Source organism: Bos taurus, chromosome 28 (assembly GCF_002263795.3).
Source record: "Bos taurus isolate L1 Dominette 01449 registration number 42190680 breed Hereford chromosome 28, ARS-UCD2.0, whole genome shotgun sequence".
NCBI classification, from domain to species: domain Eukaryota; kingdom Metazoa; phylum Chordata; class Mammalia; order Artiodactyla; family Bovidae; genus Bos; species Bos taurus.
In genome coordinates this window covers 23979375-24007043 of record NC_037355.1, presented here as the reverse complement: position 1 = coordinate 24007043, position 27669 = coordinate 23979375, and the positions used below count along the sequence as shown (strand labels likewise).

Genomic DNA, 27669 nt, shown 5'->3' with positions numbered 1-27669 from the left:
ATTTTCAAGACAAGGTAACCTCAAATCTCTTTAAGTAAAATCTGAATCTTAACTTTTGTCTAATTTTTATCTTTTGTACTTCAGCTTCACCTGTAAGGCAGAATTACTTCTTTACTCTTTAGCATGTTTAAGTGTATATGTGAGCAGATGGGAATGGGATATGTTTAATAGAGATCTAACTTCAAGTTACATTATAGATTTTATATGACCTCTCCTTGATAATTATTTGTTGTTGTAAGTGAAAAAAACTGCTTAAATGAACGAATCATCATAGTCTGAGTACTCGGAACTAGTTAGTGTCAATAAATGGAGGATATAAGTCCTAATAATGAAAGTTCAAGCTAAAATCTCCATGTTATGCAAGCTCCCACTGTTAATGAAAACATCCTGTGGGGATGTATCATTACTGGATTTCCCTTTTTTTCTTTGGTCATGAACATATTACCTGGAAGTGTTGGTTTTCATGTTTCTTATTTTGAAGCCTTACAAATGTGTTTACCCTAAAGTTACTATTTGGAGTTGCATAAAATTCACAAAGAACAATGTGAAGAAGAGATAGTTAAGAAATAAAGCTAATGTCTTAGGAAAGAGAAAAATGCAGAGGATAAGGAATGCTTTAAAACTGAACAGGTTGATTGGTAAAAGCTTATATTAATTCATAGGTAAAATTTCTAAATTGTTTAGAATCTCAGATCTGGTATTAGTTTCATTTAAACATAGTGAGAAGAAACCAAGAAATGGGCAAGGTTCAGAAATGATCATATAATATGATAAATAGCTAATATACAGGTCATTAAAATTATGCTAAAAGAAGTTTGTTTACTATGCTACAAAAGGGGAAAATGAGCAGACTTTGGCTCTATTTAAACTGATGGGTAGCATCAGTTCCCATTTAAGGCTCTGAAGACTCCTTCCAGACCCAACTCAAATTCCTTCATGTCTTCTATGTGGCCTGAGTCTCTCCAACGGTATCAGTGGGTTTTTTTCTATTTTACCACATTACTTTTGTCTCTTTTTTTGTACTCTTTTTACTACTTTGTCTTGTGTTAAAGTTAATGGTAGAGTAGAAAGAGTGTAAATATTAAAACCTAGTTCTATTTTGAAATGTATAGACATATCAAATCACTATATTGTATACTAGGAACTGATATAGTATTGTAGGTCAATTATACTTCAAAAGCAAACAAACAAAATACCCCCAAAATTTATATGTATAGGGAGATAAGATTTGTGATTACCAGGTGAGGTATGGTGGGAGGGGAAATTGGACAAAGGTAGTCAAAAGGTACAAACTCCAGTTATAAGATAAATAAGTACTAGAAATGTGATGTGCTGCTGCTGCTGCTGCTAAGTCGCTTCAGTCGTGTCCAACTCTGTGCGACCCCATAGACGGCAGCCCACCAGGCTCCACCATCCCTGGGATTCTCTAGGCAAGAACACTGGAGTGGGTTGCCATTTCCTTCTCCAATGCATGAAAGTGAAAAGTGAAAGTGAAGTCGCTCAGTCGTGTCCGACTCTTAGTGACCCCATGGACTGCAGCCCACCAGGCTCCTCTGTCCATGGGGTTTTCCAGGCAAGAGTACTGGAGTGGGGTGCCATCGCCTTCTCTGTGAAATGTGATGTACAACATGATAAATATATTTGACGATATATGTTATATATGAAAATTAAGACAATAAATCTGAAGAGATCTCATCACAAGGAAATGATATTTTTTTATATTTCATTTATTTTGTAACTCTATGAGATGAGGGATGTTCACTAAACTTACTATGATAATCATTTTGTGATGTATGTAAGTCAAATCATTATGCCATACCCCTTAGCTTATACAGTGCTCTATGTCAGTTATATCTCAGTAAAACTGGGAAAAAGATAATCATTTGGCTTAATAAAAGCTTTTGTGATTCTTAGGAGAAAGGCATAAAGAAAGAAAAGTCAGATTAGAAGAAAAGGCCAAAAGAAATAAAAATTAAGGAATTATTGTTTTATGAATTAAAATTATGTATTATTGAAAAATAAAACAGCTTAAACTTTCTGTGTCTCAGTTTAGTTACTTTTAGAATGGAAGAGAAACAGGAACTCCTGTGGTTCTTGTGAAGCTTAAATTGAAAAGGATGAAGTAACTGACACTGAGTAGGCATGCAGTAAATGTCAGTATCTTTCCCATTTTTGAGTTTCATGTCTAATTTCCCTGGTAGTCTGTAAGTTATTTTAGAAATATGTTTTATATTCATACTGCCTTGTGCATAGTAGGCTCTAAAAGATTGTTTTTTGAATTTAGTTTATTGTCCTGATGTGAAAGTTTAGCATTATTTCCTATTTCTTTTTCCTGTGTCACCCTGGATTGAGATAAATATGTTACTTTCATGAAATTAAGGATTTAATTCAGTAGAATGCCATTATATTGTGACTTATTCCACAGAGTTTGAAATAGTAAGGGTCAAATCATTTCCCTGGAAACTTAATTATATTCTATAAAATTTTATTAGCCTGTCTCATAGCATTATAGTCACAGTGGAATTCTGGTGTGTTTAAGATGGTGAAGTCTCTATTTAGAGATCTTTATCTAATGGCACACATTGAGAATATGGGAAATAAATGACATAAAGAGAGAGTAAATGCAAATGTCTTGCAAATGGTATTACTTTGACATTTTCAATCACTAATCTTCTAAAGTATGTTCTAATTTACTAAAATAAACCAAGAATTCAATGTCTTGTGAGATCTTTTTGCTTAATTAATTATTAGTAGCAGAACACTATTCTGTGATACACTGCAAATTGTCTCCTTTGTGTTTATGTAGTCTCTGACTTAAAAATGAATGGAAGCATTCTGATTCAGCAGAATCAATTTAATAACACGTCTGTTATAGAGCAGAAATGAATAAATGTTTGCTGAACATGCTACATATGCTTCGGTCATCAAAACATTCATTTTTCTTTCTTCTCAAAATATAAGATCTGAGAAGTCTTCCTGGCTGAAGTTTGTTGGGTACCTATTCTGCATAAGTGTTTCTATAGAGACAAATGGGTACTTTTCCATAATTTGTTTCCATGATTGGGATGTGAGAGATCTTTTAATATTAATACTTTCTCATTATTATTGGAAATTATACATTCATTGTAATTTTTTCTTTAAGGGTAACATTGCATCCTAAACCATGAAAAGTAAATTCTGTATGTTCTTTTGTTACAATGAGGACTAAACAAGTTTCTCATTCATGCAGTAATGTTGCTCGTACTTAGCATATCATTTCTAATTCTTTATAATTTTGTCTCATTATTTAATTTAAGGGCATTTGTTATCTCTGTATTATGAATGGAAGAAACTGAGGCTCACTATTGACCGTTTGTCTGTGTTAGCTGGTTAGGAATTTGAGAAAAATCTGCTGCTATCCTAATGATTTACTTTGTTTTCTATTTCAGTTTCAAAGGACGTTTGAATCTCTTAAAAATGTTTCCAACAAATCTGACCTCAAGAAAACCTACCAGAAGCTTGGGAAGGAGCTTGAAAATCTGGACTATTTAGCCTTCAAACGTCAGCAGGTAGGACTCAGAGCTCTCCTTGGTGGAGGATATGAACACTTTAAGCCTTCTCACCTTTCTGCCTGTCAGAGGTTTAGGTGGGTCTGGGGAGACTTATATTCTAATGTTTGGAGCAGAAATAAGTTGTACTGTGTGATGCTGACCTGCTGTGTTCATATGGTTTTTTTTTTCTTTTTTGCAGCATTCAGCATCGTCCTTGCTTTTAGATGTGCACTTTGAGGGTTTCCATGTGACCTTATACCTTTCTTAAAGAAAACTCCTGCTGGCTTGTGAGGGTTCAGCTATCCTTTGATGAAGGATGCTTTAGTGACATAAAGGGAGCATCTATGTGGCTTGAATAGATGGCTTTTATATTTGACAGGGGGATACATGAGGAGAAAAACCACCTCAAGATCAAGAAAGGATGTGAATGTACATGCAAAATTAAAGAAGGGAATCATAAATATGCCAAATAATTTATTTGTTTTTTTTTTTTGCTTAGTTTAGCTTTAGTTTCCTTGTTTGATCTCTGAGGCTTAGTAAGTTTGCCAAATGTGTAAGGTCGAAGGAAAACATGCTTTACAAGCCCAAGTGTTTTAGCCTCTTTGTATAGACCAATAGACAAATCAGAGCCAAAATAGAATTTTATGGTGTTGCTTTTAGAATTGGTATTTTGTAGTATTAATAATCATTAAATTCTCTGTAGTTTGTAAGATATTGCCATGGTAGGTAGCTACTTTTCCCAAACTGGATCTCACCCAGGTTTTCACAGCCACTAGGTGTCAGGATTGTCAAGCTTTTACTTGGGCTGAATGTTTATTCCAATCAGAACAACCAGTTAAATGTTTAAATTATGTTGCATGAAATTTGGGAATGTGCTCAGTGATGGATAGCGTCTAGAAAAATGAATAAATGGCTGACTTGCATGGCCTGGCATTGAGTCCATTACTTAAGAGACTTGCCTGTTAGTCTGGCAGATGGTGTGGCTTTCTTGACATTGCCTAATTTACAAATTTTGCATCTTTTGAAAGGGGGATTTCAAAGTAGTATGTCCTACATAAACTTTATGAAGTCAACATGGTATGGCCTAGAAATAGTGACTTGAAAAGAGAATTGTGTTCTAGGGTTTGCTTTATCACAGACATTACATGGATATTTAACCTTCTCATGGTCTTATTTTCCTTGTTTTGAAGAGTGTTTTGGGGCAAATGCAGTATCTCTGTACATACCTTAATTCATATGAAAAAGGATACCATGTCCATTTATTTCTTTATTCTTGTATTAGTGATGGCCTATGTATTAACACATGTAAAAAAGCAGTCACAGTTACTGAGAACTACTCCAGTAAGCTCCCAAATGATACTGCTTAAAATTCATACTGTGAATCGCTGCTCCAGCCTATGTAGTTTAGTACAATTTTGTTTCCAAGAGCCGTATTTTACCGTTGGGGGGTATTGGAGTTGGCAGGCGATAGTCACTGTCCTCTTCTCTTATCCTTTCTCATTAGCATATTTTCAGTGATTAGATTCCTACATTAGCTAATTGTGAATCTGGAAAATTGTGAATGCTTCAAGAGCAGAAAGGCAGATCTCTGGGAGAATGGCATTGAAAACAGACAGGTAGAGCGCATGTGTATGTGAGGAAAAGATGGACACTTGGGTATTTATATATGTATACATATGTGTATGCATATATAAATCATATATGCTATTTATTAAATGACAACTGTATGCCACATAGTGTGATTAGAACATTTATGGATTAGATCATTAAATGCTTATAACAATGTAATGAGATTGGCTTCACCATTTTACAGTTGAGAAAATTGTTTAGAGAGTTAAGTAACTTGCCTAAGGTCACTGGAGAAGTAAAGCTGATCTTCCAGTAGAAATCAGTCTGACTCCAAATCTGGGCTGTCCCCAATATCCCTGCAGAGAGACAAACTGGAGGGATAATAAAGTGAGGCATTCTAGGTATGTGGTATGAAGGCAGTTTCAGGAGAGGCCAGATCTGGGACTTAAAGAGGCATTTGAAAAGGGACTTCTGATGAGAGGCAGAAAACAGGGACAGTTTTTTCCTCCTCTCTCTCATGCAAATTGTTCAATACATACAAAAACACAAAAGGACTTTTGAAAGAATATCTTCAGACAGCTAAGAAAATATGTAAAACTTCATTTTTTAATGTTTATTATTTTATTTGGCTGCTTTGGGTCTTAGTTGCGGCACATGGGATCTTCATTGCATCATGCAAAACTTTCATTGTGGCCCACAGTCTCTCTAGTTTGGTGTGAGAGCTTAGTTTCTCCGCGGCATGTGGGATCTTATTAATAGCTCCCTGACCAGGGATTGAACCCACATCACCTGCATTGCAGGGTGGATTGTTAACCACTGGACAACTAGAGAAGTCCCTAAAACTTTATTTTTGTAGTCTTTGAGTGTTATATCTAGTAATTCTAGTCCAAGAAAATTTATTCGCATAAGGCAGTTTTTTAAACTTGAAATGTCAGATTCTTACAAAATGAACTTACCTGCATGTATAGCATATTGTTAACCCTTTGTTTTACTTGGTTCTGTCTTTCCCTGTATCTAGTGATCTTTTTTTTTTTTTCTGACTGGAAAAGATAGAAGGGGAATTGGAGTGAAGTTGTCAGAAAAAGGATGGTAGAGTAGAAAGTCAGGGATCAAAGAGTAATAAAAAAGAGGGAAAGGGGGTTTTAGGAATAAGATGAGAGGGATAAAATGTTGGAAATGAAACTATACTTGGTTTTATATTATAAGCATTTAGTAGGTTAAAGCATTGATTTCTGAAGAATTTAAAAAAAAGTCTCAGAAAAAGGGAAAATAAGAAAGGATTGCAAGAAGACATACTGAACAAGGGAGGTGGCAGGGAAAAGACAAACTATTTCCCATTAGCTTCCAAATGTATTAAAGCTTCCTAGAAATTTGTAATATTAACCCAGTTCTTCTGTACCAAAGCCAGAGAGGTATTGTGTTTACTGGATGGGCAAGGTGTAAACAGTCAGAATATAAGCTTTTTTCTGACTTGGTGGGATTTGCTTTCATGTTCTGTCCTTGCTTACTCGCTTAGTCATGTCTGACACTGCGACCCTATGGTCTGTAGCTCCCCAGGCTCTTCTGCCCATGGGATTTTCCAGGCAATTGTACAGGAGTGGGTTGTCATGCGCTCCTCTGGGGGATCCTCCTGACCCAGGGATCGAGCACATGTCTCTTGTGTCTCCTGCATTGGCAGGCCGATTCTTTACCACCAGTGCCACCAGGGAAGCCCTAGCCTACACCCCTACTCCCTGTAACATCCCCCAAACCTATAAACACACACTATAAGTTTCTCCTACTGGAAAAGATTCAGGTCTCTGTAAAACTGTCGTTCAGCAAGAAAGCTTCTGCCTTATAAGGCAGGATGCTTTGTACCAGAGAATTAGTCATGCTTTGTTCCCTGGTCCAACCATATTTATCATTTCTTTTTGTGACAGCACGTAAGCTCCGTAAGGGCAGGACCTTGTCTGTCACCTTCAATGCTGTATCTTCTGCAGTGCGCACAACAGTTATCTGACCCATGACAAATACTCAATAAATACTTGTTGGTACTTTTATCACTATGAAGAGGGAAGTATGCCAAAAGTTTTGGCCTCAGATTATAGGCAACTAAAATTGATATGTTTTACTGCACTTTTAAAATACAGAAGGATATTAACCCTTAGGCTTCCTGGATGCCAAGCGCTGACATATTGCTTCTTGCCGTTATGTATTTAGGTTTTCTCCTAATATATTCCATTTTCCATCTATTTCTTTAAACGAACACAAAACATCAAGGTTACCTTACCTATGTATTAAGAATTCCCAATGAACTATAATTATTTTCTTGGATTCTTTCATAGATTTTGTTTTATGTCCCTTTCTATGATATTTTAAAGATCATTTTGAGAGATTTCTTTCCCTGGGCCAGATATGACCCAGGAATACTGCACTCTATTCTTTTACCATTTTTTTTTTTTTTACTGTGGATTGGGGGCCATGGTTATAGTGCTTTGTCTCCTAGGTGTAGATGAGCTTTGCCTTCCTTTCCTTTTGTTTCCTTTCCCTCTTCCTCTCCTCTCCTGGTGGTTTTTCCAGGATGAATCTGTCTGAAGTAAATGGATACCAAAGTCTTATTAATCGAAGAATCTGGAGACTTTGAGGTTTTACTATATCTGGAGATGCAGTCTTTGAATTTATCTGCTTAGACTGCTTGATTTTTATCCTCCTGCTTGATGATATATAAAAGTGGTAGTAGCAAGATTTAGCTATTATGTAGAACCCAGGTTTATGTGTTAATTTGAGAGCTTATAAATAAAGAGATGTTCTTGGGGCTTTGCTTTTTGGAATAAAATAAAGTTTGATATTCTGGTGGTGATTTAGTTGCTGAGTTGTGTCTAACTCTTGTGACCCTGTGAACTGTCGCCAGCCAGGCTCCTCTGTCCATGAGATTTCACAAACAAGAATACTGGAGTGGGTTGCCATTTCCTTTTCCAGGGGATTTTCACAACCCAGGGATCAAACCTGGGTCTCCTGCACTATAGGTGGTCTCCCGCATTGCAGGCAGATTCTTTACTAACTGAGTCACCAAGGAAGTCCTCTTAATACTTAAAATATTAAAAATAACATTATAAGACACATCCTGCTTCCAGAGGCTTCTGAGGTCCTTTGGTATAAAGTTGACATTATTAAGTTGAACTTTATGTAGACTAAAGCACATTTATACACTGATGAGAAAATATGTAAAATTAAAATATACTTCAGATACATATCCATGTTGGAACACATCAGGAACTCTGAATTCCCTCTTGTCTCCCTGATCATGGCATGCTATTCTTGCCTTCTGAACTTTTCACAGGGTTCATAAACTTGATGTTTATAATATCTAGCCCTTTTATATTTATTTAATTACTAATCTTCCTTTAAAGCCAAACTGAAGTGTAGTCTTCCTTATGACACTTTATCCTATGGCTTTCAGTCAGTATGTAAACTTCCTTCTTTGTCATTCTTAGCTTTTATCAGTGTCATGCAATTTAACATCTAAATGATTACACATTCATTGAAGATCCTTGTAGTACAGGTTAAAGTGTGGGCCTGTAGTCAACCGAATCTTGTTAGATTATTTATACTGCTTTAGGCACTGTAGTTTCTTCTTTTAAAATGTTAGGAAAGTAATACCTAACTTATAACCTGTTTTGAGAAAGCAATATATAAAGTGTAAAGTACATATATGCTTTAAATCCTTTAAAATACATAGAGAAATCAATATATAAGGGACTTAGCATTGTGCCTGGCATGTGGTTAGTATAAGTTGTAGTTATTACAGTGTTGTTTTTGTATAATTCTCATCAGTCTTCATCCTAGGTGGTTGGTAAGTTCTATAAGGATATGCTGTCTTTCATATACTTTTGTACTTCACATAGGATTCAGCACTGTTATGAACATATGGGATATAATGGTTTTGGACATATGTAGCAGTGGTTACTGATCTCTGTCATAAAAGTGTTCATACCTTTTGAAAAGGGAACTGCAGCATTTGGTTTTAATGTGTATGTGTGTTTGTGTGTGTGTTTTAAATATGTATATTTTATTGAAGCATAGTTGCCTTACAATGTTTCAGGTGCACAGCAAGGTGATTCAGTTATATAAATACACATATATTATTTCTGAAAAATTTTCCATTAAAAGTTATTACAAGATATTGACTATAGTTCCCTATGCTATACAGTTAACCTTTGCTGCTTGTTGCATATCTGTTTTTTAATTAGAAACCTAGCATTCTATTCATACTAAGTCAAACAAATGGATTCAAAATGTCATAATGTTTTTAGTTAGGCAAAAATTCATAGATTTTCTACAATATATATTATACACACACACACATATATATATATATGTATAAACAACTTTTCTACTACACTTGATAAAGGCTTGAGAAAGAACATAAAAAAAAAAGAGAAGTGATGGATAAATTGGAGAACATAAACTAAATGAAGGGACTTCCCTTGTGGCTTAGAGGGTAAAGTGTCTGCCCACAATGCGGGAGACCCAGGTTCAATCCCTGGGTTGGGAAGATCCCCTGGAGAAGGAAATGGCAACCCACTCCAGTACTCTTGCCTGGAAAATACAATGAATGGAGGAGCCTGGTAGGCTACAGTCCATGGGGTCGCAAAGAGTCAGACATGACTGAGCCACTTAACTTCAAACTAAATGAAATGGGAACACTGAATATGAAATAGAAAATGTGAAACAAACTAGATAAAAGTAGAAGATCCTCATATAGTCCAGTTGTTTTTAAACATGACTACTCATTAGAAACATATCTGGAACTCTGGAGAAAAAAGCAACACTTGAGCATTTGTCTTTTTCAAAAAATTTCAAGATAATTCTGATATGTTTATGGATTTAAAAAAACTGATTACAGACTTTTATGGTAGATACTAGTTTTAGTAGCATAGAGTTCTATTTCCCTGTTGACCAATCATGATACAGTGGTATTAAGTGAATAATAGTTATGTAATCACAATAGTAAAAGATGTTTATCAGTTTTCACAATCAGTAGCCAGACAAAAAGTAAAAAATAATTGCAATTGCAAGTCATAATGAGAACATGATTAACTTAACAATATAAAATAATTACATACAATTTGGGGTCATGTAGAGTGATGTGGTAAGTGGAAGTGCATACGTGCACATGTTTGCATCCACCCAGCCAGTCTATGTCTTTTGGTTGGTGCATTTAATCCATTTTCATTTAAGGTGATTATTGATATGTATGATCCAGTTACCGTTTTCTTAAAATGTTTTGGGTTTATTTTCTGTAGGTCTTTCCTTCTCTTGTGTTTCCTGCCTAGAGAAGTTTCTTCAGCATTTGTTGTAAAGCTGGTTTGGTGGTGCTGAATTCTCTTAAGTTTTGCTTGTCTGGAAAGCTTTTGATTTCTCGGTCAAATCAAAGGAGAGTCTCGCTGGGTAGAGTTCATGGTTGTAGGTTCTTCCCTTTCATTTCTTTAAATATGTCATGCCATTCCCTTCTGGTTTGTAGAGTTTCTCTTGAGAAATCAGCTGATAGCCTGATGGGAGTTCCTTTGTATGTTGCTTGTCATTTTCCCCTTGTTGCTTCTAATAACTCTGTCTTTAATTTTTGTCAGTTTGATTACTATGTGTCTCAGTGTGTTCCCCTTTGGGTTTATCCTGCCTGGGACTCTCTGTGTTTCCTGGACTTGGCAGACCATTTCCTTTCCCATGTTTGGGAAATTTTCAGCAATTATGTCTTCAAATATTTTCTCAAGTCCTTTCTTTCTCTGTCTTTTCTTCTTCTGGTACCCCTATAATGCCAATGTTGGTGCATGTAATGTTGTTCCAGAGGTCTCTCAGTCTTCCTTTCTTTTCATTCTTTTTTCTATATTCTGTTTTGCGGCAGTGATTTCCACCATTCTGTCCTTCAAGTCATTTATTTGTACTCCTGCCTCAGTTACTCTGCAATTGATTCCTTCCAGTGTATTATTCACCTCTGTTTGTTTGGTCTTTAGTTTTCCTGGGTCTTTGGTGAATGTTTCTTGCATCTTCTCAACCTTTGCCTCCATTCTTTTTCTGAGATCCTGAATCATCTTCACTATCATTATTATGAATTCTTGTTCTGGAAGGTTGCCTATGTCAATTTCATTTAGTTGTTTTTTTGGGATTTTATCTTGTCCCTTCATCTGGGACATAACTTTCTGCTTTTTCATCATGATTAACTTTCTGTAAGATGGTTTTTGTTTTAGCTGCTGTGAGACTGTACTTCTTGTGCCTGCCCTCTAATGGATGAGGCTAAGAGACTTGTGTAAGCTTCTTGATGGGAGGGATTGGCAATGGGAAAAACTGGGTCTTGCTCTGATGGGCAGGGCCTTACTCAGTAAAGCTTTAATACAATTATCTGATGATGGGTGGAGTTGCACTCCCTCTCTGGTAGTTGTTTGGCCTAAGGTGGTAACCCAGCCCTGGGGTATACAGGCTCTCAGTTCAGTTCAGTTCAGTTCAGTCACTCAGTCATGTCTGACTCTTTGCGACCCCATGAATCGCAGCATGCCAGGCCTCCCTGTCTATCACCAACTCCCGGAGTTCACTCAGACTCACGTCCATCGAGTCAGTGATGCCATCCAGCCATCTCATCCTCTTTCGTCCCCTTCTCCTCCTGCACCCAATCCCTCCCAGCATCAGAGTCTTTTCCAATGAGTCAACTCTTCACATGAGGTGGCCAAAGTACTGGAGTTTCAGCTTCAGCATCATTCCTTCCAAAGAAATCCCAGGGCTGATCTCCTTCAGAATGGACTGGTTGGATCTCCTTGCAGTCCAAGGGACTCTCAAGAGTCTTCTCCAACACCACAGTTCAAAAGCATCAATTCTTCGGCGCTCAGCCTTCTTCACAGTCCAGCTCTCACATCCATACATGACCACTGGAAAAACCATAGCCTTGACTAGACGAACCTTTGTTGGCAAAGTAATGTCTCTGATTTTGAATATGCTATCTATGTTGGTCATAACTTTCCTTCCAAGGAGTAAGCGTCTTTAATTTCATGGCTGCAGTCACCATCTGCAGTGATATTGGAGCCCCCAAATATAAAGTCTGACACTGTTTCCACTGTTTCCCCATCTATTTCCCATGAAGTGATGGGACTGGATGCCATGATCTTCGTTTTCTGAATGTTGAGCTTTAAGCCAACTTTTTAACTCCTCTCTTTCACTTTCATCAAGAGGCTTTTTAGTTCCTCTTCACTTTCTGCCATAAGGGTGGTGTCATCTGCATATCTGAGGTTATTGATATTTCTCCCGGCAATCTTGACTCCAGCTTGTGCTTCCTCCAAGCCCAGCATTTCTCATGATGTACTCTGCATATAAGTTAAATCAGCAGGGTGACAATATACAGCCTTGACGTATTCCTTTTCCTATTTGGAACCAGTCTGTTGTTCCATGTCCAGTTCTAACTGTTGCTTCCTGACCCGCATATATATAGGTTTCTTAAGAGGCAGGTCAGGTGGTCTGGTATTCCCATCTCTTGAAGAATTTTCCACAGTTTATTGTGGTCCATGCAGTCAAAGGCTTTGGCATAGTCAATAAAGCAGAAATAGATGTTTTTCTGGAACTCTCTTGCTTTTCCCATGATCCAGCGGATGTTGGCAATTTGATCTCTGGTTCCTCTGCCTTTTCTAAAACCAGCTTGAACATCAGGAAGTTCACGGTTCACGTATTGCTGAAGCCTGGCTTGGAGAATTTTGAGCATTACTTTACTAGCGTGTGAGATGAGTGCAATTGTGCAGTACTTTGAGCATTCTTTGGCATTGCCTTTCTTTGGGATTGGAATGAAAAATGACCTTTTCCAGTCCTGTGGCCACTGCTGAGTTTTCCATATTTGCTGGCATATTGAGTGTAGCACTTTCATAGCATCATCTTTCAGGATTTGGAATAGCTCAACTGGAATTCCATCACCTCCACTAGCTTTGTTCATAGTGATGCTTTCTAAGGCCCACTTGACTTCACATGCCAGGATGTCTGGCTCTAGGTCAGTGATCACACCATCATGATTATCTGGGTCATGAAGATCTTTTTTGTATAGTTCATCTGTGTATTCTTGCCATCTCTTCTTAATATCTTCTGCTTCTGTTAGGTCCATACCATTTCTGTCCTTTATCGAGCCCATCTTTGAATGAAATGTTCCCTTGGTATCTCTAATTTTCTTGAAGAGATCTCTAGTCTTTCACATTCTGTTGTTTTCCTCTATTTCTTTGCATTGATTGCTGAGGAAGGCTTTCTTATCTCTTCTTGCTCTTCTTTGGAACTCTGCATTCAGATGCTTATGTCTTGCCTTTTCTCCTTTGCTTTTCGCTTCTCTTCTTTTCACAGCTATTTGTAAGGCCTCCCCAGACAGCCATTTTGCTTTTTTGCATTTCTTTTCCATGAGGATGGTCTTGATCCCTGTCTCCTGTACAGTGTCACGAACCTCATTCCATAGTTCATCAGGCACTCTATCTATCAGATCTAGGCCCTTAAATCTATTTCTCACTTCTACTGTATAATCATAAGGGATTTGATTTAGGTCATACCTAAATGGTCTAGTGGTTTTCCCTACTTTCTTCAACTTAAGTCTGAATTTGGCAATAAGGAGTTCATGATCTGAGCCACAGTCAGCTCCTGGTCTTGTTTTTGTTGACTGTATAGGGCTTCTCCATCTTTGGCTGCAAAGAATATAATCAATCTGAGTTCGGTGTTGACCATCTGGTGATGTCCAAGTGTAGAGTCTTCTCTTGTGTTGTTGGAAGAGGGTGTCTGCTATGACCAGTGCATTTTCTTGGCAAAACTCTATTAGTCTTTGCCCTGATTCATTCTGTATTCCAAGGCCAAATTTGCCTGTTACTCCAGGTGTTTCTTGACTTCTTACTTTTGCATTCCAGTCCCCTATAATGAAAAGGACATATTTTTTTGGGTGTTAGTTCTAAAAGGTCTTGTAGGTCTTCATAGAACCTTTCCACTTCATCTTCTTCAGCGTTACTGGTTGTGGCATAGACTTGGATTACTGTGATATTGAATGGTTTGCCTTGGAAACAAACAGAGATCATTCTGTCGTTTTTGGGATGGCATCCAAGTACTGCATTTTGGACTCTTTTGTTGACCATGATGGCTACTCCATTTCTTCTGAGGGATTCCTGCCCGTAGTAGTAGATATAATGGTCATCTGAGTTAAAATCACCTATTCCAGTCCATTTGAGTTCGCTGATTCCTAAAATGTTGACATTCACTCTTGCCACCTCTTGTTTGACCACTTCCAATTTTTCCTGATTCATGGACCTGACATTCTAGGTTCCTATGCAATATTGCTCTTTACAGCATCGGACCTTGCTTCTATCACCAGTTACATCCACAGCTGGGTATTCTTTTTGCTTTGGCTCTATCCCTTCATTCTTTCTGGAGTTATTTCTCCACTGATCTCCAGTAGCATATTGGGCACCTACAGATCTGGGAGTTCCTCTTTCAGTATCCTATCATTTTGCCTTTTCATACTGTACATCGGGTTCTCAAGGCAAGAATACTGAAGTGGTTTGCCATTGCCTTCTCCAGTGGACCACATTGTCAGATCTCTCCACCATGACCCGCCTATCTTGGATGGCCCAATGGGCATGGCTTAGTTTCATTTAGTTAGACAAGGCTGTGGTCCTAGTGTGATTAGATTGATTAGTTTTCTGTGAGTATGGTTTCAGTGTGTCTGCCCTCTGATGCCCTCTTGCAACACCTACCATCTTATTTGAGTTTCTCTTACCTTGGGCTTGGGGTATCTCTTCATGGCTGCTCCAGCAAAGTGCAGCCGCTGCTCCTTACCTTGGACGAGGGGTATCTCCTCACCGCCGCCCTTCCTGACGTTCAACGTGGGATAGCTCCTCTAGGCCCTCCGGTGCCAGTGCAGCCATGGCTCCTTGGACGTGGGGTTGGTCCTCCCAGCCCCTACAGGCTCTATGGTATGGTAAATAGTGAACTCCAATAGGGTTTACACCAAGGGGACCTTCCAGTGCCCCCATCTCTGTGGTGAGCCCCTGCTGACCCATGCCTCCACAGGAGGCCCTCCAACACTAGCAAATAGTTTTGGTTCAGTCTCCTGTGGGGTCACTGCTTTTCTCCTCTGGGTCATGGTGCACCCAAACTTTTCTTTGTGCCATCCAAGCCTGGAGTCTCTGTCTCCCCTAGTCCTCTGGAAGGCCTGTAATCACATCCTGGTGGCCCTCAAGGCCAGATTCCCTGGGGATTCCCAGTCCCTTTGTCAGATCCCCAGGCTGGGAAGCCTGATGTGGGGTTCAGAACTTTCATAATAGTGTGAAAACTTCTTTGGTATCATTGTTCTCCAGTCTATGGGTCATGCACCCAGTGGGTATGGGATTTTATTTTGTCATGATTGTGCCCCTCCTACTGTCTTGCTGTGGCTTCTTCTTTTGCCTAGAACATGGAGTATCTTTTTTTGGTGGGTTCCAGAGTCTTCCTGTCAATGGTTCTTCAACAGCTAGCTAGAATTTTGGTGCTCTTGCCGGAGGATATGAGTGCACGTCCTTCTACTCCACTATCTTGAACTGGAAACCCTGATGTGTTCTTGAGGTAGTGTTTTTTGATGGGTATTAAAATCAAGGTACTGAGTATTGTATCATGATTATCTGTGACAGAAGTCATGTATTAGACCTAATGTTCTGACTAAGCTCAAACTCATGTAATAACTACAACACATGTACCTAAACTTCCCTTGTGGTTCCAAGTGGTATCATTCAGTAAAATACTGTTCTCTCTTTAGTGATGATGTTCAGGAGTGAACACTGCCTTTTTCTTTTTCTGAGCTGAGTGAGTTAATTCCTTTAGATAACTCCAAAACCTGAAGTGTATATAATATATTATAGAATAGGAATTGAATTTAAAAAGACCCCTTAACAATGAAGAAAGAGAGAAATAAATCAGATGAATTTTATTTAGTAAAAATGACTGCAAGTTAACACCTTGCATTAAGAAAGAAAATCCTAGATAGATAGTGACTGACCACATAGAAAAGAATCCTAGGCTTACCCTAGAACTCAAGAATTCTGAGGGACACAAGACAGCAATGTAGGGTTCTCGTGAAATCAATGCTGAGCAAAACAAAACAGATAGTTTTTAGGCTGGTTGTTTTTTTAAGTATTAGTCTTTAGCCATGTAAAGACTTATAGAAGTAAAAATATTATGGATCATCTTGGATAAGGGGATATTCAATGATATTGCACTGGGAGTTGTCTATCTGTAAGGACAGTGTAAGGGAAAACTAACTTCTCATTTTTGTTAACACTAAAATGGAAGTTATAAATATATTTTACTTAAGAACTTTAAAAATAAAGTACACATGCACCTGGGATTACTTCAGTTCATTCACTCAGTCGTGTCCGACTCTTCGCGACCCCATGAGTTGCAGCATGCCAGGCCTCCCTGTCCATCACCAACTCCCGGAGTTCACCCAGACTCATGTCCATCAAGTCGGTGATGCCATCCAGCCATCTCATCCTCTGTCGTCCCCTTCTCCTCCTGCCCCCAATCCCTCCCAGCATCAGAGTCTTTTCCAATGAGTCAACTCTTCGCATGAGGTGGCCAAAGTACTGGAGTTTCAGCTGCAGTCTAAGAAAGAGTGTAATGGGAGCTGAATGAGTGTTATGAGGAGGTGCTAAACTTCTAGAAAGAGGGTTCTATAAGCAATAGATTCACTTCATTGGCCTTTGTCGGGTGAAATATTTTAATAGCTCAATTGAGAGAAGATCCTTCTCTTACTTATTCTGTAATTAATCCAAATCTCTTGAAAGAGTTCTGATTGAATTATTCCTTTTAAGAGTAAGTGAGCCAAAAACTGCTGCATTAAAATATTTATGTCTATCTTAGACAGTGTTCTGTCTCTTATTTGCCAGATCAAGTAAAATGGTTATTTATGCCATTTATAAAACTGTTTCTGAAGAGTCCACAGCATTTCAGACATCATTTAAAAACTGAACAGATATTGACAATGTTGGATTATAATACTGCTGCTGCTACTGCTAAGTCACTTCAGTCGTGTCCGACTCTGTGTGACCCCATAGACGGCAGCCACAAGGCTCCCCCATCCCTGGGATTCTCCAGGCAAGAACACTGGAGTGGGTTGCCATTTCCTTCTCCAATGCATGAAAGTGAAAAGTGAAAGCGAAGTCGCTCAGTCATGTCCGACTCTTAGCGACCCCATGGACTGCAGCCTACCAGCCTCCTCCATCCATGGGATTTTCCAGGCAAAGTACTGGAGTGGGGTGCCATTGCCTTCTCCAGGATTAAAAAGCATGCTACAAAAAAGTCCAAACAGTCCAGATATGCTTTACTCTGTCTACTGCATATGCAATTCTGTTTTTATTCGATTGCACATAGCTGTTTGTCTCACAGGGAAAAAAAGATGGCATTAAATTTATTCTTCGGTTTTCTGATACAGAGAGAAATTTGGGTGCATCATTCAAGGTCGTCTTGAATCAGTAGCAGATTCAAAATTAATATTCACATTTCCTAACTTCTAGCTTTTTGCAATAGCCATTCAACCGTTTTTATTCCTTCATAAACTGCAGATCTTTATAAGGTGATTTCATTTTCTATAGCTATAGTATGAATTTAAAACACCTTATGGATTTTTATAGAAGAACCTCATCCTTTATTTAAAAACAGATGATCAAAATGATGCATATTATATACTTGTTCTCCTTCTAAACTGTGATTTCCACATTGTATACACTTAATAGTCATGACAAATAAGTTTATTCTATTAAATTAGTAAAGTAAAACATTAGAAATCTTTTCAGTTCTAAGGTTTGCTGTTCTGTTTCCATCTGTTTTCTCCAGAGTTTAGTTTATTGGTGGCAATTAGGTAGAGAGCTGTTGAATCAAAAATGCACTAACTGATTTTCATGCACGAGAAAAGATTTATTAATTTTTTTTACGAGGTTGTTTGCTATATGACAGTTTGCCTTATGGGAAGCTTATAGCTACTTTATAGTGAGGAATGCTTATTGAAATAGTTACTTCTTTGTTATGGGTTGTTTTCAAAATTTACAATGCTGATAGGAATTTTAGAGGTGGTAAAAAAAAACTTTAGTAACTGCTTTAAAGTGGCACTTATTTGTTCATGTCTTATATTGACATACCTAAGTCTATAAGATTGTCAATAAAAGTTGGTATTGATGAGAAATTAAAATTCTAAGAGTTAATTCTGAAAATGATATCTTCTCTAGTTTGTTTTGTAGTTTGAAAGTGACCTTTGTGTACAAATGAGATAACTTTTCACTGCTAGGATTGTGACCTCTCGAGGCTTAAGAGAAAACCAGAGAGGATATAGAAGAATCAGTCAGTGAACTTCAAACTAAAGAGTCTTTGTGTGTTATTCGTTCAGTCATATCCCATTCTTTGTGACCCCATAGACTGTAGTCCCACCAGACTTCTCTGTCCATGGAATTCTCCAGGCAAGAATGCTGGAGTAGGTAGCCATTCCCTACTCCAGAGGATCTTCTGGACCCAAGGATTGAACCTGGGTCTCCTGCATTGAAGGCATATTCTTTACTGTTTGACTCAGCAGGGAAGAATTCATCTAACTCGACTGTTATATTTTAGATGTGAAAAGAATGAGGCACAAGGGGATTAGATGTCTCGTACAAGGTTATACTTATACCCTTTGTTAATACAGAGCTGGGACAATAGCAGGAAGCAATATTTTCTTTGGTTCTGTTTTGAGGAACTGGGGTCCCGTCCGTAGCGTCACAAAGAGTCGGACAGGATTGAGCAGCTACACTTTCTTTTCTTTCTGAGTCTTTTAGCATAAATCAGTCAGTTGTATATTGATCCTTTGGTATCTCTGGTTTGTATTCTGAATGTAATTATAGGTACTTTTAACATATGTGTGTGTGTGTGTATACTGTATAAACTGTATTTGACATTGAGTTGCATATAGATGGAAATCATTCAATAGTGCCAGTTACTATTTTTGCCAGTAATAAAAAATTAATCAAGCCATTTTTTGAAATGGAAAGACAATGCAATAATATTACAACACTTTAGAAAAGGTAGGGATTATATGGGGCTTTCCCACAGCTCAGTGGTAAAGAATCCACCTACAATGTGGTATCCGCAGGAGACGTGGGTTGGATCCCTGGGTCAGGAAGATCCCCTGGGAGGAGGGCAGAGCAACACACTCCACTATTCTTGCTTGGACAATCCCATGGACAGAGGAGCCTGGCAGGCTACAGTGCATAGGGTCGCAAAGAATTGGACACAACTGAAGTCACATAGCACATAGGGCACAGGGATTACTATATGCATCACCTAGTTCAACCACTTCAGTACATGGATATGCAAATAATTCAAAAAGATAATTTTGTTCTTTTCTATTGCATAGGAATTTGTATTTCTTTGATAATACCTAGATCCTGTGCCCTCTAAATCAGTGCTTCCTAAACTTTAATATGTATACAAATAGCAAGGGGAATTTTGTTGAAGTACAAATTTTGATTCAGTAGATTTAGAGTGAGACTGGAAAGTTAAGCTCCCCATTGATGCTTATGTTACCCGTCCATGGTCCACAGTTCGAATATCAATGGAGTTTCAGTACTAAATTGCCGGAGAGTATTATTTCCAATTGTGTCTCAAAAGCCTAATACAGTCCCTGGAACACAGTAAGTACTTAATAAATATCTTGGATTTGAGTTATGGTCCAGTAGTAAGGTTCATGTCTCTGTTTGGACATAGAAGATATTTCTCCCCTACTATAATTTCCCTTCTCACAAATTTTATAGTTTATTTTGATGTTTCATTGTCATGTGAAAGGATACATTTAGCCACGTGCATATTATATTTTTATGGATTATGTATTTCAGTAGTTGTAGAGGTTGTCCTTTGTATATTTTTGCTGCAAGTGAAAGATTGCATATGAGGACAGCTGAGTATAAGGTACAGGTTGCTGAAGAAGAGTGAGAATGTAGTATTTTAACCTTGCAGTGTTCATTGTGATCTGGCCAGACTGACCATGGGACAAGCTGGTATTGGTTCAGCAGCAATTGCTCCAGAAAAGTAAGCTTGATCACATACTTATTATACAACTGATGAAAATTAAAGTCTCAAACACATTCTTGTTAAATTGGTGTATCCAAGTTGTGTGTCTCTACCTGAGTATACAATCAGAAAACATCACAATGCCTGTTACTGTGTCCTTGTCAGGCAAAAAGATTACTGCTATCGTTATGGCTCTCTGTGTTGATAGTAGTGCCTGGAGCATGCCTAGAGTGCTACTGGCTAAAATTCAAAATAAGTATTGATGCTGCTTAGATGAGGGCAACGGTTCTGCTGACAGCAGAGCTTTAAACTTATGCACACACCAATCATGCTGCCTTTTGAAGATGTAAAGCTGTTTGTTTGTAAGGGGCTGATTGCCAGAAGGCTAATTTAATATGTAATGAGATATTTCAGTTTTTCCTTTATTTTTTAAAAGCATACTCATTTTTTGCTCTCTAAAATACCATATTTGGTTAGTTTCAAGTTTTCCATTTAGGAGGAAGCTAATCAGCTTTTATATTATTTCTCATACTCCAAATGTGACAGCAGTAGAAACACATGCTGAAATACATCTAGGTGAGGGGAAATAGCACCAGAAGATGAAGCAGGATTGCTGGCTTGCTTTGCATTTTGTTCAGTGATTTATAAGGCTATGTATATCTATAGGTTTTCTTCCATGCAATCTGGTTTCAAATGACAAAAAATTAATCTAGTTAATATTCTTCAAAGTCGTATTACATTTGAAGTGAGATATCTTTGAATTTTTGCAATGTAGATAGCTTGTCTTCTATAAGCAGCCGATACTTGTATTCATTGACCAAGTTAATCATATTTTGCTTAATATTTTTAATATCACCTAGGGGCTTTTAGCAAGATGCCACAACCAACCTATAATTTACACTGTAGTCTTCTCTTAACTGTATTTTTGTGAATCTGATTTTTTCTCTATTGTATCATACAGCATTAATACATGCTAATATTCTCTATATAAATGCTGCTCATATTCTTATAGCATCTGGTTGCACCATAGTTAAGTATTTATCATGTACTCCATTACAAAATCTTTGTTCCAAAGGAGCTGTATGAGCCTATTAGGTATATACACAATTAAGTAGGTAATGATCTGTTGCTGCATCCATTCAGCATCAACAGCTGACCTGTGGTTGATTTTCCAAACATGGTGCTGGTTGCTGATAGGAATTCCTTAGATTAGGGGATTAAACTGTTTTGATTATTTCAAGGGCCTTTTTTGTGCTCTGATTTTAAGTTACATATTTTGTAACCTCACTTTTTGCTTCATGAAGAAATTATATTATTTCCCCATTCTGATTTAGATATTGATATTTGTGTCTATTGTGCTAAGCTCTCTACCCAAACCTTGGAAATTACTGAACTCTTTCTTGGTACTTTCAGTTGTACAGGATGAATGGTACACCAGATGTTTCATCGCAGATAGTTATATATTTATGTCTTCATCTTAAGTTTATATTTGTAGAATTAAAGGTAAAATTTGTAAAATTAAATGTGTTTAGGTCATTTCCAGAGCTTTAATGTTAAAGTCATTAGGAATAGTTAGGATACTTTTGACAATTTTGTTAATCATCATCTGTGAATTTCAAGAAATGAAATGTGGTAAATTACTCAAGCTTTAGAACTTCTTTATCAGTTTTTGAGTAAAAAACTGAGTTCAAAGCTCATTTTCTCAGGATTTTTCACTTTGGATCAGAGCAGCATATCCTGGGGGTATCACGTGAATAAAGAAAATTAAAAAGAATACATTTGAATCAGTTCTAATGAGGTGGATGAAACTGGAGCCCATTATACAGAGTGAAGTAAGCCAGAAAGAAAAACACCAATACAGTATACTAATGCATATATATGGAATTTAGAAAGATGGTAACAACAACCCTGTATATGAGACAGCAAAAGAGACACAGATGTATAGAACAGTCTTTTGGACTCTGTGGAGGGGGGGGATGATTTGGGAGAATGGCATTGAAACATGTATAATATCATATATGAAACGAATTGCCAGTCCAGGTTTGATGCATGATACAGGATGCTTGGGGCTGGTACACTGGGATGAACCAGAGGGATGGTACGGGGAGGGAGGTGGTAGGGGGGTTTAGGATGGGGAACACGTGTATACCCATGGTGGATTCATGTTGATGTATGGCAAAACCAATACAGTATTGTAAAGTAACTATCCTCCAATTAAAATAAATAAATTTATATTAAAAAATAAAAAAATAATAAAAATGAAAAAAAGAAAATTTTAGGCAAGCATCAGTGTGCATTTTTGAGAAAAAATGGATAGAAACTTTTAGCTTGCCTCTTGCTCACTCTAATAAAAACATGTCTGCGTTATACAGTAAGAGTAGACACATTTAATGTCAAAATACCAACTGGGGAATGATGTTTATTTTACTTAGGACATGGAAACATTAAATCTAAAGACTGCTGCTGCTGCTGCTGCTGCTAAGTCGCTTCAGTCGTGTCCGACTCTGTGCGACCCCATAGACAGCAGCCCACCAGGCTCCACCATCCCTGGGATTCTCCAAGCAAGAACAATGGAGTGGGTTGCCATTTCCTTCTCCAGTGCATGAAAGTGAAAAGTGAAAGGGAAGTCGCTCAGTCGTGCCCGACTCTTAGCGACCCCATGGACTGCAGCCTCCCAGGCTCCTCCGTCCATGGGATTTCCCAGGCAAGAGTACTGGAGTAGGGTGCTATTGCCTTCTCTGAATCTAAAGACTAAGCTGAAGTAAATGAACTAAGTATACCTGGACTTTGTTTTGAACTTAGGAGAAATTATCTTTTTTGGAATATCTTTGAAATCTACCAGGAAAAACAGGGAGTACATAACTCCTGGCTTAAGATATTTAACATATTTGACCTTTTTTAATGGTTAAATATTGGTCTACAATTAGATGCCTGAAAGAGAAAATCAAAGTATACCACAGTGGGGTGTTTATGAAGGAAAGGAAACTTAAATTAGATTCTGTATTAGCTAATGTATGATAAGTAAGTTAGCCCTTGTGAATATGTAATGCTCACGAGAGACTTGTATCAAAGGCTGTACATTTTCTTGTGATCCATACATCTGGTTGTGCAAATAGAATACTTTGATTAATTTGTTACTCTGTAGTTAAAAAGGGTTTGGAATGGTTTATTTCTTACCCTTAATTTAAGAACCAGTTGCATACATTGCTGCTATAGAGATCTTGTCATTGGGATATAAATATGAAAAAGATTGAAGATGAGAATTTTACAGACTGTTTGTGTAAGTGGAATGGATGTTGCTGCTGCTGCTAAGTCACTTCAGTCATGTCCGACTCTGTGTGACCCCATAGACGGCAGCCCACCAGGCTCCCCCGTCCCTGGGATTCTCCAGGCAAGAACACTGGAGTGGGTTGCCATTTCCTTCTCCAGTGCATGAAAGTGAAAAGTGAAAGCGAAGTCGCTCAGTCGTGTCTGACTCTTAGTGAGCCCATGGACTGCAGCCTACCAGGCTCCTCCGGCCCATGGGATTTTCCAGGCAAGAGTACTGGAGTGGGGTGCCATTGCCTTCTCCAGAATGGATGTTATCATCCTGCATTTTTAGGGTATTTCTGCATTGGTTCTATATGAGACCTGAGATCAGTGAACACAATCTAAGATCTTGGAGTAGAGTAAAAAAACTGTTGATGATACTAAAGAGCATGGGTAATTATGAGTATTTTTAGGATAGATAGAGTGATAACATTATTTTTATGAAATTTGGCATTAAAACATTTGTATTGAAGACTAATAAGCTAAACAGAGCATTAACACTCTAGAATAATAAAAAAAATTAGTTAAGATTAACATATAACGTGTTGAAGGTGAAATGAATAGTCTCTATGAGTGTTCTGAAAAAAATATATGTGTATCAGAGGAATTATAGACACCAGGAATAATACACAACTTATTATTTTTAATGAAAATTATGATCCACATTTCTTATTTATAGTTCTGATGGTGAACTTTATTTCAAAATTGATGGAATTAAGACAGTGGCAAGGATTTATTTCATTGGATCGTTATAAGTAATTAAAAATTTCTTCATAGCAGATAACCATGTTCTCAAACAATCACGCATACCATATCTATCCACTTACATGAATATTCTCCTTAACTCAACCATACTCTAAAACTGGCTTTGCAAAAGGTTCTCTTAGGCTAGGACTGGAATAAACAATAGGGGATGAGAGCATTCTGCTGAAAAGGAAACTCAAAATTATTATGGACTGATTTGGGAAGTTTGGATTTTTTTTTTTTTAAAGAAAATGCATTATAAGGAGATAATGTATTAAATATAAAAACTTGAAACTTGGCTTCAGTAAAGGCGGAAAATAGTTCATTACTTTTTGAAATTTATCTTCCTCCTAAGCACTAACACAAGTCATATATTCATGAATAAAATCCCCACCAGCATGTGAGGTTAGTCTATTGAAATTAAAAAGGCATGTGTAAGTCTGTCACCTAGCAAGATAAAAGCTGTGTTCTCTATGCATGGAAACCATTTTCTACTAGAAAGAAAAAAAAATATAGAATTATAAAGTGAGTTTATGGGAAGAGGATAGACTCTTCCCAGAATTATATAAATATTTTCTACTAGGGCTATCCAATGTAAGAAACATACTATGCAGCAATTCACTTTAATAAAAATAGTTGATAATTCTTCACAAAACAACAGGATAACTTTTAGTGTACATAACTGTTCATTTACAGATTATTGACAGAGAGGTTGGAATGCTAGGAAGACACTGCCTATTTGATACTCTATAGTAATAAAGATTTCCCATCTCTGAAGCTATAGGAATGCCTACTACACAGGCTAGTTCTTTAGGTTACCTAATTCTTACAATTACCTTGTGATGGGAATATTATTATAGGGTTATGACCTGAGCCTTACAGTAATGGTTGAAAACAGGTTATATTTTGATAATGTCCCATAAGAACAAGCCTGTTGGTTCTAGTCCCTACTCTGTCCATTCTTTCCCAGTTCATTATGAAAAAGACTGATATGGAATTCCTAATGCTTAATGGGTAGAAAGTGGGATTGTCTGAAGGGAGTGCCAAAGACACAGTATAAGAAGGGGTATGGATGAGCACATTGTAGACATAAGGGAAAAATGGGTTATTGGTGGGGGAACTAATGGTCTGGAGGGCACATGGTAACTGCTAAAGGAATATTAAGATGGGAGATTGATATGGAAAAGTTAGAGTTCAGGGTGATATGGAATTGGGGTTACTTTCCTGGAAGCAAAATGCAAGATCATGTGGTATAATTTTACTTTGAGACATTAATTATATACTTCTACTGTTTTCTCCCCTGGACTGCTCACACTGAAGTTTCAAAAGAAGTTGCAAAGAAGTTTCAGAGAAGTTTCAAATCAGGCATACTTAAACAAATTTTGCAAATACTTAATATCGTATAAGGAGAGGCAAGTAGGCATAACCGGATTGTCTCTTCTTCTGTTTCCTGCCACCCTAGGAAACACCCTGCAAACTGGGGAGATGGAGGAGAATTTGATGAGAATAGACCAAACTTAGATATTGTTTTTGTTCCTGTCTCCTACCACTGTCTGTACTTGGTTCAGTTCAGTTGCTCAGTTGTATCCGACTCTGTGACCTCATGGACTGCAGCATTTCAGACTTCCCTGTCCATCACCAAGTTCCAGAGCTTGCTCAAATTCATGTCCATCAAGTTGGTGATGCCATCCAACTATCTTATTCTCTGTTGTCCCCTTCTTCTCCTGCCTTCAATCTTTCCCAGCATGAGGGTCTTTTCCAATGAGTCAGTTTTTCGCCATCAGGTGCTCAAAGTATTGGAGTTTTAGCTTCAGCATCAGTCCTTCCAATGAACACCCAGGACTGATCTCCTTCAGGATGGACTAGTTGGATCCCCTTGCAGTCCAAGGGATTCTCAAGAGTCTTCTCCAACACCACAGTTCAAAAGCATCAATTCTTCGGCACTCAGCTTTCTTCACAGTCCAACTCTCACATCCATATGTGATTACTGGAAAAGCCATAGCTTTGACTAGATGGACCTTTGTCAGCAAAGTAATGTCTTTCCTTTTTGATATACTGTCTAGGTTGGCCATAGCTTTTCTTCCAAAGAGCAAGTGTCTTTTAATTTAATGGCTGCAATCACCATCTGCAGTGATTTTGGAGCCCAAGAAAATAAGTCTGTCACTGTTTCCATTGTTTCCCATCTATTTACCATGAAGTGGTGGGACTGGATGCTATGATCTTAGTTTTCTGAATGTTGAGTTTTAAGCCAGCTTTTTCACTCTCTTCTTTCACTTTCATCAAGAGGCTCTTTAGTTTCTCTTTGCTTTCTGCCATAAGAGTGTTGTCATCTGTATATCTGAGGTTACTGATATTTCTCCTGACAATCTTGATTCCAGCTTGTGCTTCATCTAGCCTGGCATTTCTCATGACGTAGTCTGTATGTAACTCTTTAAGGCTGTTAAATATACAGCCTTGACCTACTCCTTTCCTGATTTGGAACCAGTCCATTGTTCCATGTCCAGTTCTAACTGTTGCTTTTTGACCTGCATACAGATTTCTCAGAAGGCAGGTAAGGTGGTCTGGCATTCCTATCTCTTTAAGAGTTTTCCACAGTTTGTTGTGATCCACACAGTCAAAGGCTTTGGCATATTCAATAAAGCAGAAGTATTTGTTTTTCTGGAGCTCTCTTGCTTTATCTATGATCCAGCGGATACTGGCAGTTTGATTTCTGGTTCCTCTGCCTTTTCTAAATCCAGCTTGAACATCTGAAAGTTGTTGTTTCACATACTGTTGAAGCCAAGTTTGGAGAATTGGAAAATTTTGAACATTACTTTGCTAGCATGTGAGAAGATTGTAATTGTTCGGTAGTTTGAACATTCTTTGGCATTGCCTTTCTTTGGGATTGGAATGAAAGCTGACATTTTTTAGTCCTGTGGCCATTGCTGAGTTTTCCAAATTTGCTGGCATATTGAGTGCAGCACTTTCCCAGCATCATCTTTTAGGATTTGAAATAGCTCAACTGTGATTTCCATTACCTCCACTAGCTTTGTCTGTAGTGACACTTTCTAAGGTCCACTCGACCTAGCACTCCAGAATGTCTGGCTCTAGCATCGTGGTTATCTGGATCATGAAGATCTTTTTTGTATAGTTCTTCTGTGTATTCTTGCCACCTCTTAATATCTTCTGCTTCTGTTAGGTCCATATCATTTTTGTCCTTTATTGTGCCCATCTTTGCACGACATGTTCCCTTGGGTATCTCTAATTTTCTTGAAGAGATCTCTAGAATTTCCTATTCTAATGTGTTCCTCTATTTCTTTACATTGATATCTGAGGAAGGCTTTCTTATCTCTCCTTGCTATTCTTTGGAATTCTGCATTCAGATGGGTATATCATTCTTTTTCTCCTTTGCCTTTAGCTTTTCCTCTTTTCTCAGCTATTTGTAAGAATTTTCAGACAACCATTTTGCTTTTTTGCATTTCTTTTTCTTGGTGATGGT

At 37.8% G+C, this 27669-nt stretch overlaps 1 protein-coding gene across 3 annotated transcripts in view; it reads left to right on the top strand.

Annotated features, from left to right (window-relative positions):
- CTNNA3 (catenin alpha 3) overlaps nt 1–27669 on the top strand; it is a 1905103-nt gene that overhangs the window by 172749 nt on the left and 1704685 nt on the right. For all 3 annotated transcript variants that reach the window (XM_005226477.5, XM_005226478.5, NM_001079638.4), the window contains 1 exon segment: nt 3429–3548. In XM_005226477.5, coding sequence (XP_005226534.1) covers nt 3429–3548 — 120 coding nt within the window.